At 34.7% G+C, this 21,698-nt stretch overlaps 1 protein-coding gene across 6 annotated transcripts in view; it reads right to left on the bottom strand.

Moving 5' to 3' along the window:
• KIAA1328 (KIAA1328 ortholog) overlaps positions 1–21,698 on the bottom strand; it is a 340,638-nt gene that overhangs the window by 308,259 nt on the left and 10,681 nt on the right. For all 6 annotated transcript variants that reach the window (XM_017505777.2, XM_017505778.2, XM_037730389.1 and 3 more), the window contains one exon: positions 17,878–17,972. In XM_017505777.2, coding sequence (XP_017361266.1) covers positions 17,878–17,972 — 95 coding nt within the window. The remainder of the gene's footprint in view (positions 1–17,877; positions 17,973–21,698) is intronic.

Raw genomic sequence — 21,698 nt, 5'->3', positions numbered from 1 at the left:
AATGATCTACTCATATTACAATGGGAAACTAATGGTGCTATACTTTCTATTTTTCCTCTGAGAAATGTCAAGTACAAATAGCAAACTGTCCTCTGGGAAAAATCAAAGTATCTGAGTCTGAAAAAGAAATGTCCTCAAATGAGTTAGTGCTTGAGTATTCACTGGGGAACAATGCATTACTTGACAGTATTGGCTTAGGACATGAAATACTGGAGGGTTTTTTTAAGGCTTCTTAGAGCATAGCTCATATACATCAACGATTGCAATTGTGGACAGCATTGTTCTAAAACTTTGCGGTAGTCCATGGTACCCCTCCCTATCTTAAAAAGTCTCAGTAACAAAATGCAAATGCATATATAGAGAATTATCAGCATCTTTCAGCACAAACTATAGTATTTTGCAAAGCCATTCATTTTTCAAGTCTCCAAAAATGACACTGCTTTCCCCAGCTATGCAAACAATTCATTAACTTTATTGAAAAAGACTTTCTGAGGTCACTTAATTCTGCAATCTTAAACAAAAAGAATTCTTTCTATCCTTATACCTCCTAGAAAGATCAATCAATATTCCACTTATCCTTCCACAAATGTAAATCAATGCTGGATACCTCAGGGAAATCCCTCCATTTACTTGAAACCCAGGTATCAACTCATCCCTTAGCACTCTCTTCTAAAAGCTAAACTATTTGCTGTACCCCTAATTTATCTTTGTGGCTTCTGTCTTTCATTAGCCCATAGATTCTGACTCACATTAGTATTCTATTCTTTTATTAGCGCGGCTAAAACAAGCAAAAAAGTTTCCTGAGCATATACGGATAATTCGAGAGGCATCCATAGATTATCAAAAACCACACCAGGCATTTTAATCTGTTGTAGAACAAATGGGTGAATCACATTCAAGCTGAATTTAACTATGAACCAGAGATTTCTTTTTTAGACTATGGGGCCTAACCAGTCTTTCTTTAACATAAATTTCTAATTTGTTTTTATTCTTAGACACATAATACCCTGTGCTTGCTACTACTGTCTTTCACCCCGTTTGGATGAATCAATTGTTCGGTCTATGCCAACTCTAAAATTTATTTATATCTTTTATTCACTTTCACTTTCATTCACATTTATATAGGCATCTTTATTGTTCTTTCATACATTCCACCAATGAAGATACTGACTAAAGAGGACTTCACAGAGAGGGCCTCAAGTAAACCCTCCAAGATACATGAAAACCACTCTTGGCCATGCCCTTTTAAGAATGCTTTAAGCTTCAACTGTGCCATTAAAAAGAAGTTATTGTTTTTACTTTGACTTTATACTGCATATCACTCTATAAATGAAAAACATGCTGTATTAGGTCATTCTTGCATTGTTATGAAGAAATACCTGAGATCAGGTAATTTGTAAGAAAAGAGGCTTCAATGGCTCCTGGTTCTGCAGGCTGTACAGAAAACGCAGTGCTGGCATCTGCTTCTGGGGAGGCCTCAGAAAGCTTTACTCACAGCAGAAGGTAAACTGGCACTTCACATGGTGAAAGCAGGAGCAAGATGATGAGGGAAGTGCCATACACTTTCAAACAATGAGATCCTGTTGTTTAAAAGCTAAACTATTCATTTCTCATGAATGGTTTAACATCTTAGTCTTAGTCCTGTTCTTGTGATAGTGTGTGAGATAGTGAGATAATGACAAGCAGAGTCAGTGAGATAGTGAGAACTCACTCACTATCACAAGTACAGCACTAAGAGAATGGTGCTAGACTATTCATGAGAAATCCATCCCCAAGGTCCAATCACCTCTGACCAGGCCCCACTTCCAACACTGGGGATCACATTTCAGTACAAGATTTGGGAAGGGACAAATATCCAAACTATATCACATGCTATTTGTTTTATATGTTGTGTTAAGAGCTGCCGAATATTATATCCTTCTGAAAATATACTTGTCAAAGGACAGTATTGGGTGCCAAGCACTCTCGGTGACTTCTCCTCCAAAATAATGCTAGTGGATGTGTATACCAGTTGAAACTCTTTAAGGATGATACTTGAATATGTCATAGGAATACTAAGCTTTTCTAAATCTTCTGAGATTTTTCCCCTACTTGGTCTGACCTTTAATATAAATTAAACATTCTTCACGCCTCGCAGATATCATTTTCTGAAAAGATATAAATTAAGGCAACTTTTAAAACTTCAGCCTCCTAGCCATTCTCTATTAAAACTTATTTATTATTTTCTGTTTATCCAAAAGTTGACTGATTAAAAATGCAACATATCAGGCAAGACAGGCAAAAGACAAAGAAGCAGAGGGTTTGTGTTAATTTGTATAACATAATCAGGAAAAAACAGTATATAAATATAATGTGTTTATTCATTAATAAGGGAATACACTTAATGTCTTTACTCAAAGAGATCACTTTTCTCTCATCTGAAAGTTGAGGTTTCATTTCCTTTTTCTTATTTATTTTCCATTTTCCTTTTTCTTCCAGAACAATTAAGTCCTAAGACCATAACGACAAGCAGAGTCAGAATCTGAGTGAGATAAAGAGAGCATCTGTACAGAAGAGATTCCTGAGGTGGTAGGTCAGGGCTCAAGCATCCCTTGGCTGATAAGGGCATCCACACATGGGGATGATCTAATACCAGCCCAGTGTCAGAACCTAAGTAAGGGAAGAAGGACATCCAAGAGAAGCAGCCTAGCATGATGTGGCAGAACCAAAGTAGGGTGAAGTGTATGTTCTTGCAGAAGGACTGGGGTGACTGAGCATGGAGATTCAGAGCCCAAGTATGGGGAGGAGGAGATTTATGCAGGGTTTGGTAGTACGTACTGGTGAAGATTAGCCAACAAAAGGCTAACCTGAAACGGGGTATTAGAGCTCAAGGAGGATGAGGACATATACTCAGAAGGGCAGCCCCAAGTGTAGCATCAGAGCCCAGGCAGAGAACAGGGTTATCCTCAAAAAGGGGCAGTCTGATATGTAATCATAAAGCCTGAGGTAGGTAAAGAGGACAACCAAACAGGGAGTGGACCAACAGGCACAGTCAGGTCCAGAAAAGGGTAAAGGACATGACCACAAAGCAGTGGCCTGGTGTGGAATATGGCAGCATAAAGTGAGAGGGCAGTCCAACATGAAGAGTCAGAACCAGAGAGGCGTAAGGAGGACATTCAGGAAGAGTGTATCCTGAACTGGTGTGCTGCAATACAAGCAAGGAGAAGAGGGCATCCATTAGAGGGTGATGGACTGAAACAGGAGTCAGATTTTCAGCAAAATAAAGATGAATTCTGTGCAACAGAGGCAGTAGCAGCATAGATGAAAGGATTAGTTACATACAAGATTACTTAACAAAAAAAAAAAAAAAGGAGGGGGAATATATTAAAGATGACAGGAAGCCGATCTCTCAGTCATCCAAGAGAGTTACAATAAGAGGGAATACTTCCTAACTCATTTTGAGGCTAGCATTACTATAATACCAAAAACAGACTAAGACAGTACAAAAAGCAAAAACAAAAACAAACTACAGACCACTTTGATATTAAAATTGCCAAAAAAAATAGAAAATCAAATCCTGCAAAACATAAAAACAATTATAACAAGTTAGGCATTACACGTATGCAAGACTGATTCAACTTTCAAAAATCAATCAATGTAAACTATCATATCAACAGGCTAAAGAAGAAAACTCATGTGATCATATCAATTGACACAGAAAAAGCATTTAACAAGATTCAGCATGCAATCATAATAAAAATCTTATAAAACTAGGAATAATGGTGACAGGCTGAATGCCTTCCACCTAAAATCAAGAACAGAGCAAGGATGTCCTCTCTCTTATTCATATAGCACTGGAAATCCTAGTTAGGATCAGAAGTTTAGAAAAAGAAATAATAGAGACACCCATTGGAAAGGAAGTTATAAAACTGTCCCTATATGCAAATGACATGAAAGTCCACATAAAAGAATCCCAAAGAATAAACAGCAAAAATCCTAGAATTAATGAGTGACTTCAGCAAGGTTGCAGAAATCAAGATTAACAGACAAAATTCAATCATATTTCTACAGACTATCAACAAAATGTGAACAGCAAAATTAAAATTATGGTATCTTTTATAATTGCTCCAAAGAAAATTAAATATTTTAAGTATAAGAAAATATGTGCAGTATCTGTATCCTGAAAATTACAAAAGCTATTGTAAGAAATCAAAGACCTAAATAATTGGATATACTATGTTCATGTAAGAGAAGACCCAACACAGCAAAGGCAGCAATTCTTCCCAAATTTTATCTATAGTTTAATGTAACACCTATTAATATAACAGGATAATTTTTTGTAGACATTAATAAGCTTACTCCAAAATTATTATGGAAAGGCACAGGACTAGAAGAGCTAAAACAATTATGAAAAAGAAGAATAAAATAGGAAAAGTCTTTCTACTTAGTATTAAGGCTTACTATATTGCTATAGTAATCAAGGCAGTTGGCAGAGAAATAGACACATAGATCAATGGAATAGAAAAAAGAACCCAGAAAGAGACCCATATGAATATGCCAATTTCTGACAAAAGTGCAAAAAAGATTTCAACAAATAGTGCTGGAATAACTGTACATCAAACAAAAAAAAAAAAAAAAAAAAAGAACCTCAACCTCACATGTTATTCAAAAGTTAACTTAAAATGGATCATGGGACTAAACAGGAAAAAAACTGATTAACTGGATCTGGTTAAATTAGAAACTTTTATTTTAGAAAAAACCCAGTAAAGGGGGATGAAAGGCAAGCTACAGGTTAGATATAAGTATTTGCAAAGTACATATCCAATAAAGGATTTTTATCTAGAACATATAAAGAACTCTCAAAATTCAAGTTACAAAAACATTCCAATAGGAAATGGGCAAAAGAGATGAACAGACATTTCACTCAAGAAAATACAGGTGGAAACAAGCACATGAAACAATGTCCAACATCAATGCCCACTAGAGATATGCAAATTAAAATCAAGATGGGATATCACTAAGCACCTACCAGAATAGCCAGAATAGAAATTAATTATCACAAATGTTAGCAAGAATGCAAGAAGACCTCTTGCATTGCTGGTGGAATGTAAAATGTTGCAAAATAGTTCAGTAGTTTCTTATGAAATTATACATTAGTTCCAATATCCCAAAGAAATTAAAATGTGATGTTCACACAAAAACCTACATATGAATGTTCACAGCAGCCTCATTTATAACACTGGAAACAATGCAAATGTTCTTCAACAGATTAATGATTAAACAAACTGTGGTATATCTATATCATGGAATATCAGTCAGCAGTAAAAAGGAACAGATTATTGATACTTGCAACAACATGAATGGACCTAAAGAGAATTATGCTGAGTTAAAAAAAAAAAAAAAAGCCAGTCACAAAATGTTACATACTGTATGATTCCACTTACATAGCTTTCCTGAAATAACAAAATAATATAGACAGCAGATTAGTGGTTGCCAGAGATTAGAGAAGGCATATAGGAAAGAAAGTATCTGTGTCTATAAAAAGACAGCATGAATAACCCTTGTTAAAAAAAAGAAAAAAAAACCATTTTGTATCTTGACTATGGCGATGGTACACAAATCTACACATGAAAAAATTGTATAGAACTAAAGACATACACAAATGAATACATGAAAAATTGGCGAAATCTGGACACAATGGATTCTATCAATGTCAATTTCCTGTGATATTGTACTATAATCAAAACATTACCATTGGTAAAACCTGGGTAAATGGTACATGGGCTTTCTCTGTATTATTTCTAACAACTGCAGGTAAATCTACAATTACTTCAAAATAAAAGGTTGTTTCTTTTTTTAATGTAACATATGATTTCATTTTTGTTTCTGTGAGTCCTGGATTGGAATAAAATGAATAGGGCTGGGCACAGTGACTCACGCCTTGTAATCCCAGCACTTTTTGGGGGCCGAGGCTGGTAGATAGTGTGAGCCCAGGAGTTCAAGACCAGCCTGGGCAACATGATGAAACTCCATATATAAAAAAGAAAAAAAAAAATTAGTTGAGCATGATGGTGCAAGCCTGTAGTCTCAGCTACTTGGGAAGCTAAGATGGGAGAATTGCTTGGGCCCAGGAGGTTGAGGGTGCATTGAGCCATAATAACATCATTACTTCAGCTTGGGCAACAGAGCAAGATCCTGCCAAAACAGAAAAAAAAGACGAAGAAAATAAATGGCCATGAGTCTGATATTTATTAAAAATAAATAAATAGGGCAAAAGAGAGAGCTCATACTTAAATATAAATTCCAATTAATAAATTAAAAACAAATAAAGGAAGTATAAAGTAACCATTAGAATATCACTGTAATAGCTACAGCCAAGTTTCTTGGATGGATGCTTATAGTGGTAGGTAAAAGTTTCAGAACAAAACAGTATATCTGAATAGTCTCAATGGATCTCCCCCAGGATATTCATTAATTACACAGAGAAAAATAATAACTTTTCAGGGGAGAAAACTAACATACTATTCCCTAGCCAAGTGACAAAAGTTAAAACCATCAGTGATAAGCCTAACAACACATCAACCTCATGCACCCCCGATATAACATATCAGAAACCAATATAATCATGAGAAAAAACTAAATTGGAGGAAATACTACAAAACATCTGAATAGTACTCTTCAAAAGACTTGGAAGGCAAGAAAAGACTAAGGAATTGCCACAAACAGGAGGATACTAAAGAAACATGAAAACTGAATGCAAAACAGAATACTAGAAAAGAACGTATTTGTTAAAAAAAAAAAAAAAAAACTAGTGAAATATGAATAAAACTGTGGTAATTAATGGTACTGTACCAAGGTAAATTTTTTATAATTTTATCATGATTATTCAAGATGGTAACATTAGGGAAAGCTAGGGGAAGGGAAGAGAACCCTCCGTATTATTTTTTTAAAAACAGCTTTATTGAGATATCTTTTCCATATCATAAAGTTCACCCATTTAGAGCATCCACTTAAATGGCTTTTAGTACATTTTACAGAGTTCTGTAACCATCACCATAATCTAATTTTAAACATTTTCATTCTGCTAAAAAGCTTTCTACACATTAGCAGTCATTTCCTATTCCCCCACCCTATGATATTCTTACAACTTTTCTGTGAGCTTAAATTATTTTAAAATGTTACAAAGAGCAATGATATTATGCTGAGTTGAAATTTAAATATACATGTAAACACACAGAATTATAACATACAACATAACAAAATTTATACCAAGAAAGGAAAATGTAGTTCACATATTCAAAAGTTCTTGCACTGTTTAGAAAAGCTAAAAGTGCCAATTAATATTCAATGACTGTGATTAGTCAAGAATGCATCCTATAAATCTCCAGGGTAACCAGAGGTTCATTTAACAACAACGAAAAAGATGCAAATTATAACTGTACAAAACTAATAAATACAGAGTCAAACACATGAGGCAAAATTGATAAAACTAAGAGAAATATACAAGTCTCAAATCACGTGGGAAACTTTAAAACATCTTTCTCAGAAATTCATAAGTTAAAAAAATAACTAAGTAAACAAAAGATTTGAAAACAATTAATCAAGATGACTTAATGAATTTTAAAAAAAAAAAGGCCCTCAACAAGCAAAAACATGAATTGTTTTAAACATATATGAACATAGTCAAAGAACAATCATATGCTAGGCTAGTAAAGCAAGTTCTAAGACTTTTTCAAACTAGTAAAATCATACAAAACACATTCTGTTCACAATTCAATTCAGATACCTATCAAATACACACAGAAGATCCCCAATTTGTTTACAAATTAAGAAATAAGCATTTAAACAAAACGGGTCGAAAATTGAAATTAAAGAAAAAATTTAAATAGATGATAGTAAAATATTACATATCAAAATACGTGAAATAAGAAAACATTTAGAGGGAAATACAGTTTTATAAGTACATATTACAAAAGAAAAAAGGAGATGAAAATTAATGAGTTACATATCTATTATAAAAAGTTAGGGATAGAAGAATAGATTCGACTCCTATTAAAAAAAAAAAAGGACAAGAATAATAAAGAGCAAGAGTTTTCAAAGCAAAAAATACAAGAAGGCAGAATGCAGTGTCTCAAACCTATAATCCCAACACTGTGAGAGGCTGAGGAAGGAGGAGAGCTTGTGCCCAGGGGTTCAAGACTAGCCTGGGCAACATAGCCAGGCACTGCCCTTAAAAAATACAGAAAGAAAAAAGAAAGAAAGAAGGAAGGACAAGGGAAAGACAAGGAGAAGGGAAGGAGAAGGAGAAAGAGGAGGAGAAGGGAAGGAGGAGGAGGAGGAGGAGGAGGGAAGGGAAGGGAAAGGAAGGATAAGGGGAGGGAAGGGAAGGCAAGGACAAGGGGAGGGAAGTGAAGGGAAAGACAAGGGAAGGGAAGGACAAAGGGAGGGAACGACAAGGGGAGGGAAGGAGAGGACAAGGGGAGGACAAAGAGAGGGTAGGGAGAACAAGGAAGTAGAGGGGGAAAGGAGGGGAGGGGGGAGGGAGATAGCTGAAGATAAACAGTTCTACAATAACAGAGAATTCAATAACATATTTTCAATAACATATAGAACATCTAGACAGAAGAATCAGAAAGGACTTGAACAACACTAAAACCAGCTAGACCTAAAAGACATACATACGGAACACTCGACCAAGTAACAGCTAAATACATATTATTCCCAAATGCACATGGAACATTCTCCAGGATAAGCCATATGTTAGGTCGCAAACAAGTCACAATATATTTTAAAAGGCTTAAAACATACAAAGTACCTTTTCCACCATAATAGAATAGAGTTCGAAATCAAGAACAAAAGAAAAAACAAAAAATGCATAAATATGTGGAAATTCACATACTTTTAAACAATCAATAGGTCAAAGAAGAAATCACAAGGAAAATTAGAAAGTATCTTGAAACGAATGAAAACAAAAACACAACATACCAAAGCTATGGGATACAGCAAAAGCAGTGCTCAGAGAAAAATTTATAGCTATAAATTCCTACATTAAATTTAAAAAGAGCTCTCAAATCAGTAACTTAACTTTATACCTTAAGGAACCAGAAATCAAAAGCAAACTAAATAAAAAGCTAGCAAAAGGAAGAAAAAAAGATTACAATATAAGACAGAGAACTAAAAAAATACAATATATAAAAACAAAACTTGGTTCTTTGAAACTATCAATAAAATTGACAAATTTTTAGCTAAACTTATGAAGAAGAGATAATGTAAATAAAAGTGGAGGCATTACCAACTGTACAGAAATAAAAAGTATTGTAAGAGAATACTATGAACAACTGCACATCAACACATTAGATAACTTAGACAAAATGGACAAATTTCTTTAAAAAAAAATTATCAAAACTGACCCAAGAACAAATAGAAAATCTGAATGGACCTATGCCAAGTAAAATGATTGAATAAATAATCAAAATTTTTGGGACCAGATGGCTTCACTGATTAATTCTACCAAACGCTTAAAGAATTAACAGCAATCCATCTTGAACTCTTCCAAAAAACGTAAGCGGAAGAAATACTTTCTAATTCATGTTATGAGGCCAGCATTACCTGATGCCAAAGCCAGATAAAGACATTATGAGAAAACTATAGACAGTATTCTTTATGAATACATTCACAAATCCCCAAGAAAATGCCAGCAGACCAAATCCAAAATCATATTAAATGATTTTATAACATAATCAGTTGGTATTTGTCTTAGGAATACAAGGATGATTCACCACAAGAAAATTAATCAATGTAATACAGCATTTTGCAGGAAAAAAAAATATGACCATATCAATTGTTAAGGAACTTTCATTCTTTTCTTAGTTTGAGTGTTTTTGTCATGACAGGGTTTTAAATTTTGTCAAAAGCAGAAAAGCTTTTGACAAAATTTAAAACCCTGTCATGACAAAAACACTCAAACTAAGAAAAGAATGAAAGTTCCTTAACATGGTAAAGGGCACTTATGAAAAACCCACAGCTAACACGTTACTCAACTGAGGAAAAACTGAGAGCTTTCCCATTAAGATCAGGAAAAAGACAGATAACTGCTTCTGCCACTCCACTCATCAATGTACTAGAAATTCCAGGCAGAGCTCTTAGACAAGAAAGAGAAATAATGAAATCTCGTGCAGTCCAACTCAGTCCTGCCTGGATCATGAATCATCTTTTGACCAGCATATTCACAATGTATAGGCATTAGTCACATAGTATCCCTCTCAGTTATCAGATTGAGGTATGACAGTGCTTTTGGTTAAGTAACTCTTACTTTAGTAAATAATTTGCTCCACAGCACAAGAGTAGTGATGTTGGCATATTGCTCTTACTGATCTATTTAATTATTAGTTATTGTAGTTAATCTCTTACTGTGCCTCACAAATTAAACTTTATCATAGGTATGTATATATAGGAAATATATATATATAGGATTTGGTACTATTAGCAGTTTCAGACATCCACTGAAAGTCTTGGCACATATTCCCTGGTAAGGGGAGACTACTGTATAGAGAAAAGACTAGAGAATCCTCAATAAATAAATAAATAAATAAATAAAACGATTACAGTTAATAGACAAATTCAGCAAAGTTTCAGAGTACAAGATCAACACACAATAGCCATTTGCGTTCTCTACACCAGCAATAAACAATCTGAAAGTATATTAAGAAAACCATCTCATTTACAAAAGCATCAAAAAGAATAAAATACTTAGAAATCAATTTAACTAAAAAGATAAAAAACTTGTACACTGAAAACTATAAATTACTGCTAAAAGAAATTAATGCCTAAATATCAAAAGACATTCCATGTTCACAGACTGGAAGACTGAATATTGTTAAGGTGATATTGATAAATTTAACACAATCCTATCAAAATGCCAACTGCCTTTTTCGCAGAAATGGAAAAGCTGATTCTAAAATTCATATGGCAATGTAAGGGACTCCAAACAGCCAAAACAATCTTGAAAAGGAGGAACAAAGTTGGAGATCTTGTACTTCTTGATTTCAGTGCTTACTACAAAGCTATACTAATTAAAACAGTCTGTTAATGGCGTAAGGACAGACATACAGGTCGATGAAATAGAACTGAGAGTCCAGAAATTAACTTGTACACCTCTGGTCAATCAATTTTTGACAAGACTGTCTAGACCATTAAATGGGAAAAGAACAGTCTCTTAAACACATGGTGATGAAACAAATGAATTTTCACATGCAAAAGAATAAAGTTGGAACACTATGTCTCACCATATAAAAAATGAACTCGAAATGGACCAAAGCTCTACATATAAGATCTAAAACCATGAAATTCTTAGAAGAAAACATGAGGGCAAATCATGATCTTTGATTTCGCAGTAGTTTCTCATATATGATACCAAAAGCACCATCAATAAAAGGTAGATAATTTAAATTTCTCTATTTTTCCATTGGTACTTCAAAGAACACAGCTGAGAAAGGACCCAAAGAGTTTTGCAGAGAACAATTTATTAGGCAGAGAGAGAGACAGAAGTAGAAAGAGCTTCCATGCTATTGTGGGAGGGGATCCCAGAGAGGGAAATCTGCACAGGTAGAGAGGGAAAGACAGCTCCCACATTGGAGAGCATCCGGAGAAGGAGTCTGCACAGGTAAGAGGCAGTGGGGATTTAACTCTGAAGTTATTCCCACCTCATTCATGTTCTTTTCCAATGAGAGGAGTTTTTTTTAAACTTCCTCTGGAGTGATTGATCTTTGACTCTGATCCCAGATTGGTTGCTTGGGCCAAGAGCCACTCCTTCTAGGGCTCTTGGTGGGCTTTCTGAACAAAGGAAGCTCACATGGAATTTTACCTAGCCTGCTCGGGAAAGTTAGACAAAGAACTCGAGGTTCCCGGATGGGGAGGTGGATGGAGGCATGACGCTGGGAAGTTCTTGCCTTTGAAACCATGTCCTTTGTGGACCCAAGAAGAGAAGTTAACATAGTCCCTCAGGCCTGCCTCAGCCTCCCAAAGTGCTGGGATTACAGACATGAGCCACTGTGCCTGGCCTTCTTTGGTTTTTTGTTTTTTATTTGCAAGACTGTTTGATTGAAGTACTCTGCCAACCTTGAAATAATGCTAATAGAAAGAAGCCAGACAGAACAGGTCCCATATTCTATGATTCCAGTTATACAGAATACCAGAGTCAGCAGCAAATCCATAGAGACAGAAAACAGATTAGAAATTGCCAGAATCAAGAGGAGCAAGAAAATAGGGAGTAACTGGTGAACAGAGTTTCCTTTAGATTATGAAAATGTTTTAGAACTAGAAAATGGTGATGGTTGTATAACATTGTGAATATACTAAATGTCACTAGTCATCAATTTTATGCCATGTATATTTTACCACATTAAAAACACACACATACTATTTTCACTTAAATGATGTGGTAAAATTCATGAGGAGTTGTTTAATGGACATTGAGTTTTACTTTCACCAAATGAAAGAAGTTCTGAAGATTGGTTGCATAACAATGTGAATGTACTTACCACTACTGAACTGTACACTAAAAAGCTGGTTAAAATGGTAAATTTCAGGTTTATCTTACAACAATTTTAAAATTAAATTTAAAAATATACTAAGACATTTCATGAAAACTACACATGCTTCTGATAATACAAGTATATTTAATAAAACAACAGGTAATCAAATTTAGCAACAGAGTAAAAATAAAAACAAAAAACAAAACATGACCAAATGAGGCTTAAGCTAGGAACATATGGTAAATTAAACATTGAAACATCAATCAGTGTACTCTACCCCATTAATAGAAAAAAAGAATAAAAATCACATGTTCAGCAATAAAAGATAAAAAAATTGACAAAATTCTACTCCAATTTATGACTAAAGATAAAAACTCTCAATAAACTAGAAACAAAAATAAATTTGCTCAATTTGATAAAGAACATCTACTAAAAAATCTACAGCTTACATTGCACACAATGGTGAAAGATTTAAGATCAAGAAGAAATTGCAAGGATGTCCACTCACCACTTTCATTCAGCATTGTACTGGAGGTCCTACCTGATGCAAAAGGGCAAGAAAAATAAAGCATCTATCGATTGGAAAGGAAAAGAGCAAAACTGTTTTTATTTGTACATGACATCTTTTATGTGCAAAATCCAAAGGATTCTACCAAAAAATGACTATAACAAGAAAATTTTAAAAGGTTAAAAGATACCAAGCCAATATATGTAAAAAAAATTCTATTGTTTTTTCAAATGAGCAATCAAAAAATAAATATCGAATGTATAATAAAATTTTAAATAACATCATTTACTTTAGGACACATATAACTTTAGGATACATATAACAAAACCTATGACCTGAAAATTACATATCACTGCCTAGACAAATTAAAGAACATTTAAATAAATAATAGATAACTTTTTGTAAATTGGAAGACTCAATAATGTTAGTTTTCTTCAAATTGATCTTTAAGTCCAATACAATTCAACCAAAACTACAGAAAACAATTTTCTTTTAGAAACTGACAAGCTGATTCTAAAAATATAGTGAAATGCAAAGGATCTCAAAGAGTCAAAACAATTTTCAAAAATAAGAACAAAGCTATAGAATTTACCTGATTTTAAGACAATATAAAATTAAAGTAATCAAGTCAGTACAGTGTTGGCACAGGGATAGACATACACATCAATGAATGAAACAAAGAGTCCAGAAATAGATCATGCATATATGGTCAACTGAGTTTGACAAGGAGGCTAATGTAATTCTGTAGGAAGTCTTTTCTAACATAGAAAAAAAATCTTTGTAATTTGTGATGGGTAGGACTTCATAGATAGAGCTCTAAAAGCATGGACCACAAAAGGAAAAAATTGATAAACTGAACTTTGTTAAGATAAAAAATTTTATCAAGAGAAAACATTAAAATAATTATAAAGGAAGCTGCAGGCTGAGAATAAACACATATTTGACAACTCATGTACAGAACATATGAAGAACTCTTAACACCTCAATATTAAGAAGAGAATGTGATGGGTGAGAAAAAGGAAAAAGAACTGACAGACACTTGACAAAGGAAGAATGACTCATTAGTCATATTATTATAATGAGATTATCATACCAATAAACACATTAGTCATTGGGGAAACACAAATTAATTCTTCAAAAGGAGAAACCACTACACTCATTGGAATGGCTAAAATTTAAAGAAATGACAATACCAAGAGTTCGTGAGTATACAGAATAATGAACTCACATAAGTTGTTAGTGGAAATGTGAAATAGTACAGTCATGCTGGGAAGCAGTTTGGAAGTTTCTTATGAAGTTATAAACACACAACATACAACTGAGCATTTACTGAAGAAAAATAATTATGTTCATAGGAAGACTTGTACATGAATGTTTATGAAAGCTTCATTCACAAAAGGCAAAAACCTAAAGAACCCAAATGACCATTAATAGAATAAAGAAACAAGGTACAGCCATATAATGAAATACTATTCAACATTAAAAAAAAATGAGCACTCATACACAACAACTTGAAAACAACTAAAAACAATATGCCAGACACAGAGGTCAAACATTGTATGATTTCACTTACATGAGTTACTTAAATTCGTCAAATTTATATAGAGACACACAGAACAGTGGTTAACAGGGGCAAGGGGGAAAGGAGAATGAGGAGGTATTATTGAATGGATACAGTTTCAGTTTGTGATGATAAAATAGTTCTAGAAATGGATGGTAGAGTTGTTTGCACAGCACTGTGAAGGTACTTAACGCCACTGAATTGTACACTTAAAAATGGTTATGATGGTACATTTTGTGTTAGGTGTATTTTACTGCCCCCTACCCAAACCATTGGGCAGAGGGAAGAAAGACAGTAAAAGAGCATATACTGTGTGGCCTTTATATGGTGTGCCAGAACATGTAAAACTAAACTATAATAATAGAAACTATATTAATGGTTGCCTGGGATGGGGGAAATAGAATGTAAAAGGTATAGAGGCAACTATTTGGAATAACATAAATGCTGAATATCATGAATAGGAAATCTTGTATATCTTACATCTGTCAAAACTCATTGAAATATACACTTAAAATTGGTTCATATTTATTGTATGCAAATTACACTTTGACATATTTACAAATAAGCAGATTGATAAGCAAGCAAGTATGCTTGATAAAAAAAATGCAACAGAGTAGAAAATAACAGACTATTCTTTCTAGAAAAAAGGTTATGTCTCATAATACAAAGAAGGCAGTGACTAGGGGGAAATATATAGTGAAAGGAGCATTTTTAAGATAAAGAGAAATAAGTATATTTAACTATTACAAACCAGATTGAAAATTCAAAGGGAAAATAACATAAAAACTGGGAAATGTTTTGTTGCCAGTGCTTGATGTATATGAGATTCTATTCTCTACATTCCCACTTCAATCCAACAGTCTTGCAAATAAAAAACAAAAAAACAAAGAAGGCCAGGCACGGTGGCTCATGTCTGTAATCCCAGCGCTTTGGGAGGCTGAGGTGGGCGTGAGGGACTATGTTAGCTTCTCTTCTTGGGTCCACAAAGGACATGGTTTCAAAGGCAAGAACTTCCCAGCGTCATGCCTCCATCCACCTCCCCATCCGGGAACCTCGAGTTCTTTGTCTAACTTTCCCGAGCAGGCTAGGTAAAATTCCATGTGAGCTTCCTTTGTTCAGAAAGCCCACCAAGAGCCCTAGAAGGAGTGGCTCTTGGCCCAAGCAACCAATCTGGGATCAGAGTCAAAGATCAATCACTCCAGAGGAAGTTTAAAAAAAACTCCTCTCATTGGAAAAGAACATGAATGAGGTGGGAATAACTTCAGAGTCAAATCCCCACTGCCTCTTACCTGTGCAGACTCATTCTCCGGATGCCCTCCAATGTGGGAGCTGTCTTTCCCTCTCCACCTGTGCAGATTTCCCTCTCTGGGATCCCCTCCCACAACAGCGTGGAAGTTCTCTCTACTTCTGTCTCTCTCTCTGCCTAATAAATTGTTCTCTGCAAAACTCTTTGGGTCCTTGATATTTATACCAACGGTAAGCCCATGGCATCTCCAGGGCCTCTTCCCCATTCCTGGGGTAGTGGAGATCAAGAACCTGGGACACCTGGTTACAGGCAATCACCTGAGGTCAGGAGTTTGAGACCATCCTGGCCAACATGGCAAAACCCCATCTCTCCTAAAAATACAAAAATTAGCCGGGCATGGTGGTATATGCCCGTAATTCCAGCTACCCAGGTAAAGCTGAGGCAAGAGAATAACTGGAACCTGGGGGGACGGGGTGCAGAGGGTACAGTGAGTGAGATTCTACCACTGCACTCCAGCCTCGGTGACAGAGTTAAGACTCCATCTCAAAAAAAAAAAAAAGAAAGCAAAGAAGACAGTTTTCAAAGTATAAGTAGACTTAAATATCTAATAGAGAAAACTCAACAAATTTTTAAGATATCAAGAACACATTATTCCTATATACTTGCATGTTAATAGTAAATATAGTTATAATGGGATTCTTTAGCAGTATAAGCAGATTTTTACTAATATTGACCTTGTACTGACACACTGACCTTCTACAAAGAAATTAAAAAAAAAAGAAAACCTAGCATATTTTGTAGGAAGTAGAGGGTTATTAAAACCAAAACGACATGCTCTAGTATTTCTGGTATTCTCAAAGCTTGATGGTTCAAATAAAATGGGTGAGTCAGGACAATAATGGCAACTTAGGACCATTAACAAACAGAGACAAACAAACAGCAATAGCTTTTCGATACCATCAAACATATTTGGTAAATCCTCATCAAAGGACTTACTTACTATGTGGTAAAGTCTCATAAGAACATCATCTTCAAATATTGAGGATAACAATGAACACTGAAGTTAATAAAAAGTCTACTTTATAAACTAGAACAGCCAAAGAATTCTAATGAAAGAGATCACTACTTATCTCAGGTAGCATTATCAAATTCAGACTAAGGCATGTACTTTGAATTCTCACACCCTATATTCTGGCTCCCAACAACATCACTTTTTTATAGTCATCTTTAATACTCATGATTCTATGATTTGGAATAAAGTAATTTTTTAACTTCAGACTTTTTAAAAGCCTCTATAAACATTATGTTAAGGCTTCAAGATGAAATATGTTCAAAACATACCTAATATTGTTATCTTCATTTGTAATTCAATGACAAAAAGTAGTACTGTTTTATCAACTTTTAAGTATAGTCTCTCCATAAATTTAACTTTTACAATTTATATTCATACATTTCTCTAGACATATCTTCATTTATTAAGTACTTTTTAAGACCCTCAAAACTGGACATGTATATTTGACAAAGAAATTACACATACAAAGTAGACGTGCCTCATACACATCATTAATAAACTGGAATAGTATTCACAAACAGCTAAGAAGTGTCATTATCAAAATTCAAAATCCATTAGTTGAAAAGCATTAGGAGCTAGCAAGGCAACAATGGATATTCTTGTGAATGAAGTATTTTCTCTTCAGATGCTGAAGAAAAATCAAAGGTAACTGCTATGCCTCTGATTACAACAAGATCAACCTACTTCAACAGTAGTTTCCAAAACTTCCCTCCATCGATGACTGCTACAAGTATTTGCATCAAACAATTTGGAAAGTTAAGTAAATAAGAAAATATAAATTGGAAAGTAGTTTGCTTTTGATGCTTCTTTTTAAACCTTTTGGGGAGGATTTTGGCATAACAGAACATCTTTTTTCTAAAACTCTTTGCTACCATAAGATCAAAGATATTAAGTCATCAAAATATATTTGCAATTTTCTGTTTCTAATAAGAGTTGTCTTTTGTATAATAATGCATTTCATATAAGGTTTTGTCTCACCTGGCCAGTTCTTTAATTAAGTTTGCAATGCGTCTTTTGTCTTCAAGACATAAATCCTTCAGTGATGCACTCTTTATTTCTCCCCTGCAGGAATTCTAAAAAAAAAAAAAAAATTGACTTACACTTTTTCTAAAAACAATTTTTAAAGTCTTTTCAAGAAACCTAGGTACAAGGTAAAATTTCTTAGGTATCTTTTATCTGGTGGAACATTATCTACCTGTTTCAATTTAAACCTACTATGAACTAAAAACAGGCTAAGGAACTGACTGTCCACTAGAACACTTCATGAGATTTACATAGAGAAGCACACAGAAAGAAACTAAAAGCAGAAAATGTCCCCACTTAAATACTAGGGTATATTAGGAAAACAAGTTTCCCTTTGTGAATGTCACAGAAACAAATACTCAACAGAAGATACTGAGTACTGCTCTTATACCCCATGCTGCTTAAGGGTATACTAAGGTTAGCAACAGAGGCACCAGGTACTAAGCATTCAAAATACCCTAAAATGTTCATTCCAGAGAGTACTAAACCAAAGAGTAATAACAGCAATAGCTAACATTTACATCTGGTGCTCATTCCATGCCAGGAATACTGTGAGTATTTTTACTTATTATTCCATTTCATTTTCATAACAATACTATTAAGTATTAATAGTTACTATTCCTTTTCTACTTTAAGGGTACATATCAAGGATTAAATAGCAGAATCAAGACTTAAACGCAGTTTGAGTCAATAGCAATTAAATAGCAGAATCAAGACTCAAACACAGTTTCCAGAGTCTGTGCTCTTTAAACACCATACTAATCTTCTGTGCTACAGAAAGTTTTCCCCAGTACCTCAGCATCGTTAAGAGGGGTCCTTAAAGACATAAGCTCAGGGAGTCACAAAGGAACTGGAGGTAATATGTAACAGAAAGGAACTATAATCCTTGGCATTTGTGCAACCACCAAAGTTGTTAGTCCAATTATTTCAGGTAGCCAAGAATAACTGAAAGCTCCTAAAGTGAATCCTGGAAATAGTAACAGCCAAAGATGGGAAAGAGAGTAGGAAAAAAAAAAAAAATAGAGAAAAGAAGGTGATAATAAAATAAATTTGGTTTTAGAAATGCTCAATGTAAGATGTCAGCAAACCATTCAAGTAGAAATGTTTAGGCAGAAGCTGGAAAGGTAGGTCTAGCTTTCAAGCTAGAGAAAATCATAAAGATTTAAAAGTCAGTTGCATGGTATTATGAATAATGTTGAGTTTTCTTATTATCCTTTTTACTTGTCTATGTTTAAAATTTTTCTTTAATAACTATAATATTTAAAATTAAGAAAAAATATTAGTATTTTAAAAATCATCTAGAAGTCCAAGAAAACTGGCATTTGATTTTCATTTCAATTTAATTAATTTGATTTTAATTTAATTTAAAGTGGCATTTGAAAGGACAAGAGGAGAATGAGAAGCATATAACATTATAGTAGAAAAGAAGAAAAAAGTTTCAAGAACAGAGTGGGGTCAATAGTGCTAATGATTAAAAAAGATAAATAGACTGGGGGAAGAAGGTACTGGATTTGGCAATGATAGAAACTGCTGATAATCCATGAAAAGACATTTCGTTAGTGATGCAGTCAATAAAAAGAACAAAAGAGAAATCTTTGCACATAGGCCAAAAAAAATTTTTGCAGCATTGTGTTTACAACAGCAAAAATCTGAAACACAAATGTCTATTAAGTAGAGCATAGTAAAACTTAATGTCTGGCATATTTATACAATGAAATTCTACATGTACTAGGAGTTATGCTACTAACTTTCCCCCTCAAAACTACCCTTCCATCCTCTGCTTTGAGATGCTAAGGCTCAGACTCTGGAAACACCATTTCTACTTTGCCACCTGGCTCTCTGTTGAACTCTGCCAACACAAAGAACCAGATGAAGCCCAGGAAGAAAAAAGAAAGGATATTTCCTTGCTGTTACTGACAGTGTCATCCCTGAGTTCCTCACCCTGGCAAGTACTGATGATTCCAGTTTGCAATTTTTTGCCAGCCCTTACAGACCCGCCCTTTATCAGGCCTCCTCAGGAATGGCAGTAGCAGCCAGGCTGGTGTCCCATCACCAGAGGTCCAAGTTGTAGCTTTAAGGGGCCTCTCCTTTAAGCTTCTAAGTTTTAATAATTCCAACTTATTCTGCCCTCTCATCCAGTTCTAGAGGTTGTGGTTGTTTTGTACAGTTACTACTTTCATGATACCTTACTGTTCCTTTTTTGCCTTTTTGGTTCTCTAGCACTATTCAACAATTTTTTCTTTTAAATATTCTGTTAAAATAACTGACTAAACCCTGAGACATCAGTGAAAAGAAATAAAATATAACTACATAAACTATAAAGAAATCTCATGTAATGTTGGAAGAGCCACAGAGGTAAAAAAGAAATCTCATAAACATAATATGGAATAAAAAAGAAAATCATACAATACAAATGGATATGAGCTCATTTCTATAAAGTTCCAAATACATATGAAATTAAACCCTGTTTTTAAAAAATGTATTTGCACTATATAGGACAGGGCTTGGTAAACCATGGCTGCAAGATGAATCTGCCCACTGCCTGTTTTTGTAAACAAGGGTTTATTAAAAAACAGCTTTGCTCATTCATTTGCATATTGTTTATGGCTCTTTTAATGCTACTGTGGCACAGTTGAGTAGTTGAGACAGATGTTATGGCTTGCAAAGACTAAAATATTTACTAGCTGTTCAATTTATAGAAAAAGTCTGCCAACCCGTGATATAGAAAAATCAAAGAATTATAAATATAAAATTCAGGATAGGAATTACCAAAGAAGATATGATGAGGGAAGGTCACATCTCTATAATCACTTGACTTACAACAATGGCATCACTGCAATTCAGAGAAGAAAAGAATGCTCTTCCCAATAGATGGTACTGGGCCAACAGTCAATACGAAAATATGAACTGTGACCCTTGCTTTACACTACATGTGCATATTACTTCCTGATGAATAGTAGACTTAAACTGTGAAAAATAAAGCAATATGGCCACAAAAGAGAGAGGGAACTTGCTGCAGAGTATAATCATCTAACAGCTTCCAGTTGCAAACCTTCGGGATCTACTGCAGTGTTCATGCCAATGCCAATGACAGTAGAAACACTAGAACTGAGCTATTTCTGATCCAAATGGCATCCTCAAAAGGCAGTATTTGCTCTGGGGTTCCACACTAGCAAAACGGACACTATCTCAGATTGCATGACAGTCTGAAGGCTGAGGTTCTTCCTAGTCAATCTTCCTTCCTTCTTTATGTCTCCTCTCACAGGTGTCACGCTGTGGTGAAATCTGAAGACTCCTCTTTTCTATCCCTACTCATTCTACTCTTAATGCTTTACAGGTTTTTCCTTCATTAAATCTCTTGCATTCCTAATTCTATCTTGCTGTCTGCTTCCCAGAAGACTTGAACTGACTTAATTATCACTGTGAAAACCTTAATGAATTAAGGATACTGAACATCAATACCAACAAAAACTACACACAGAAAAAAAAATCACAAGATGGCTAGGCATGCTGGCTCACGCCTACAATCCCAGCACTTTGGGAGGCCGAAGGGGGGCAGATCCTGAGGTCAGGAGTTCAAGACCAGCTTGGCCAACATGGTGAAACCCCATCTCTACTAAAAATACAAAAATTAGCTGGGCATGGGCACATTCCTGTAATTCCAGATACTCAGGAGGCTGAGGCAAGAGAATTGCTCGAACCGGGGACATGGGAAGCAGAGGTTGCAGTGAGCTGCAGTGTAGCCTAGGCTACAGAGCGAGACTCCATCTCAAAAA

Source organism: Cebus imitator, unplaced genomic scaffold (genome assembly GCF_001604975.1).
Source record: "Cebus imitator isolate Cc_AM_T3 unplaced genomic scaffold, Cebus_imitator-1.0 Scaffold342, whole genome shotgun sequence".
NCBI lineage: Eukaryota > Metazoa > Chordata > Mammalia > Primates > Cebidae > Cebus > Cebus imitator.
The sequence above is the reverse complement of the archived record's forward strand: the minus strand, read 5'-3'. Positions and strand labels throughout refer to the sequence as shown.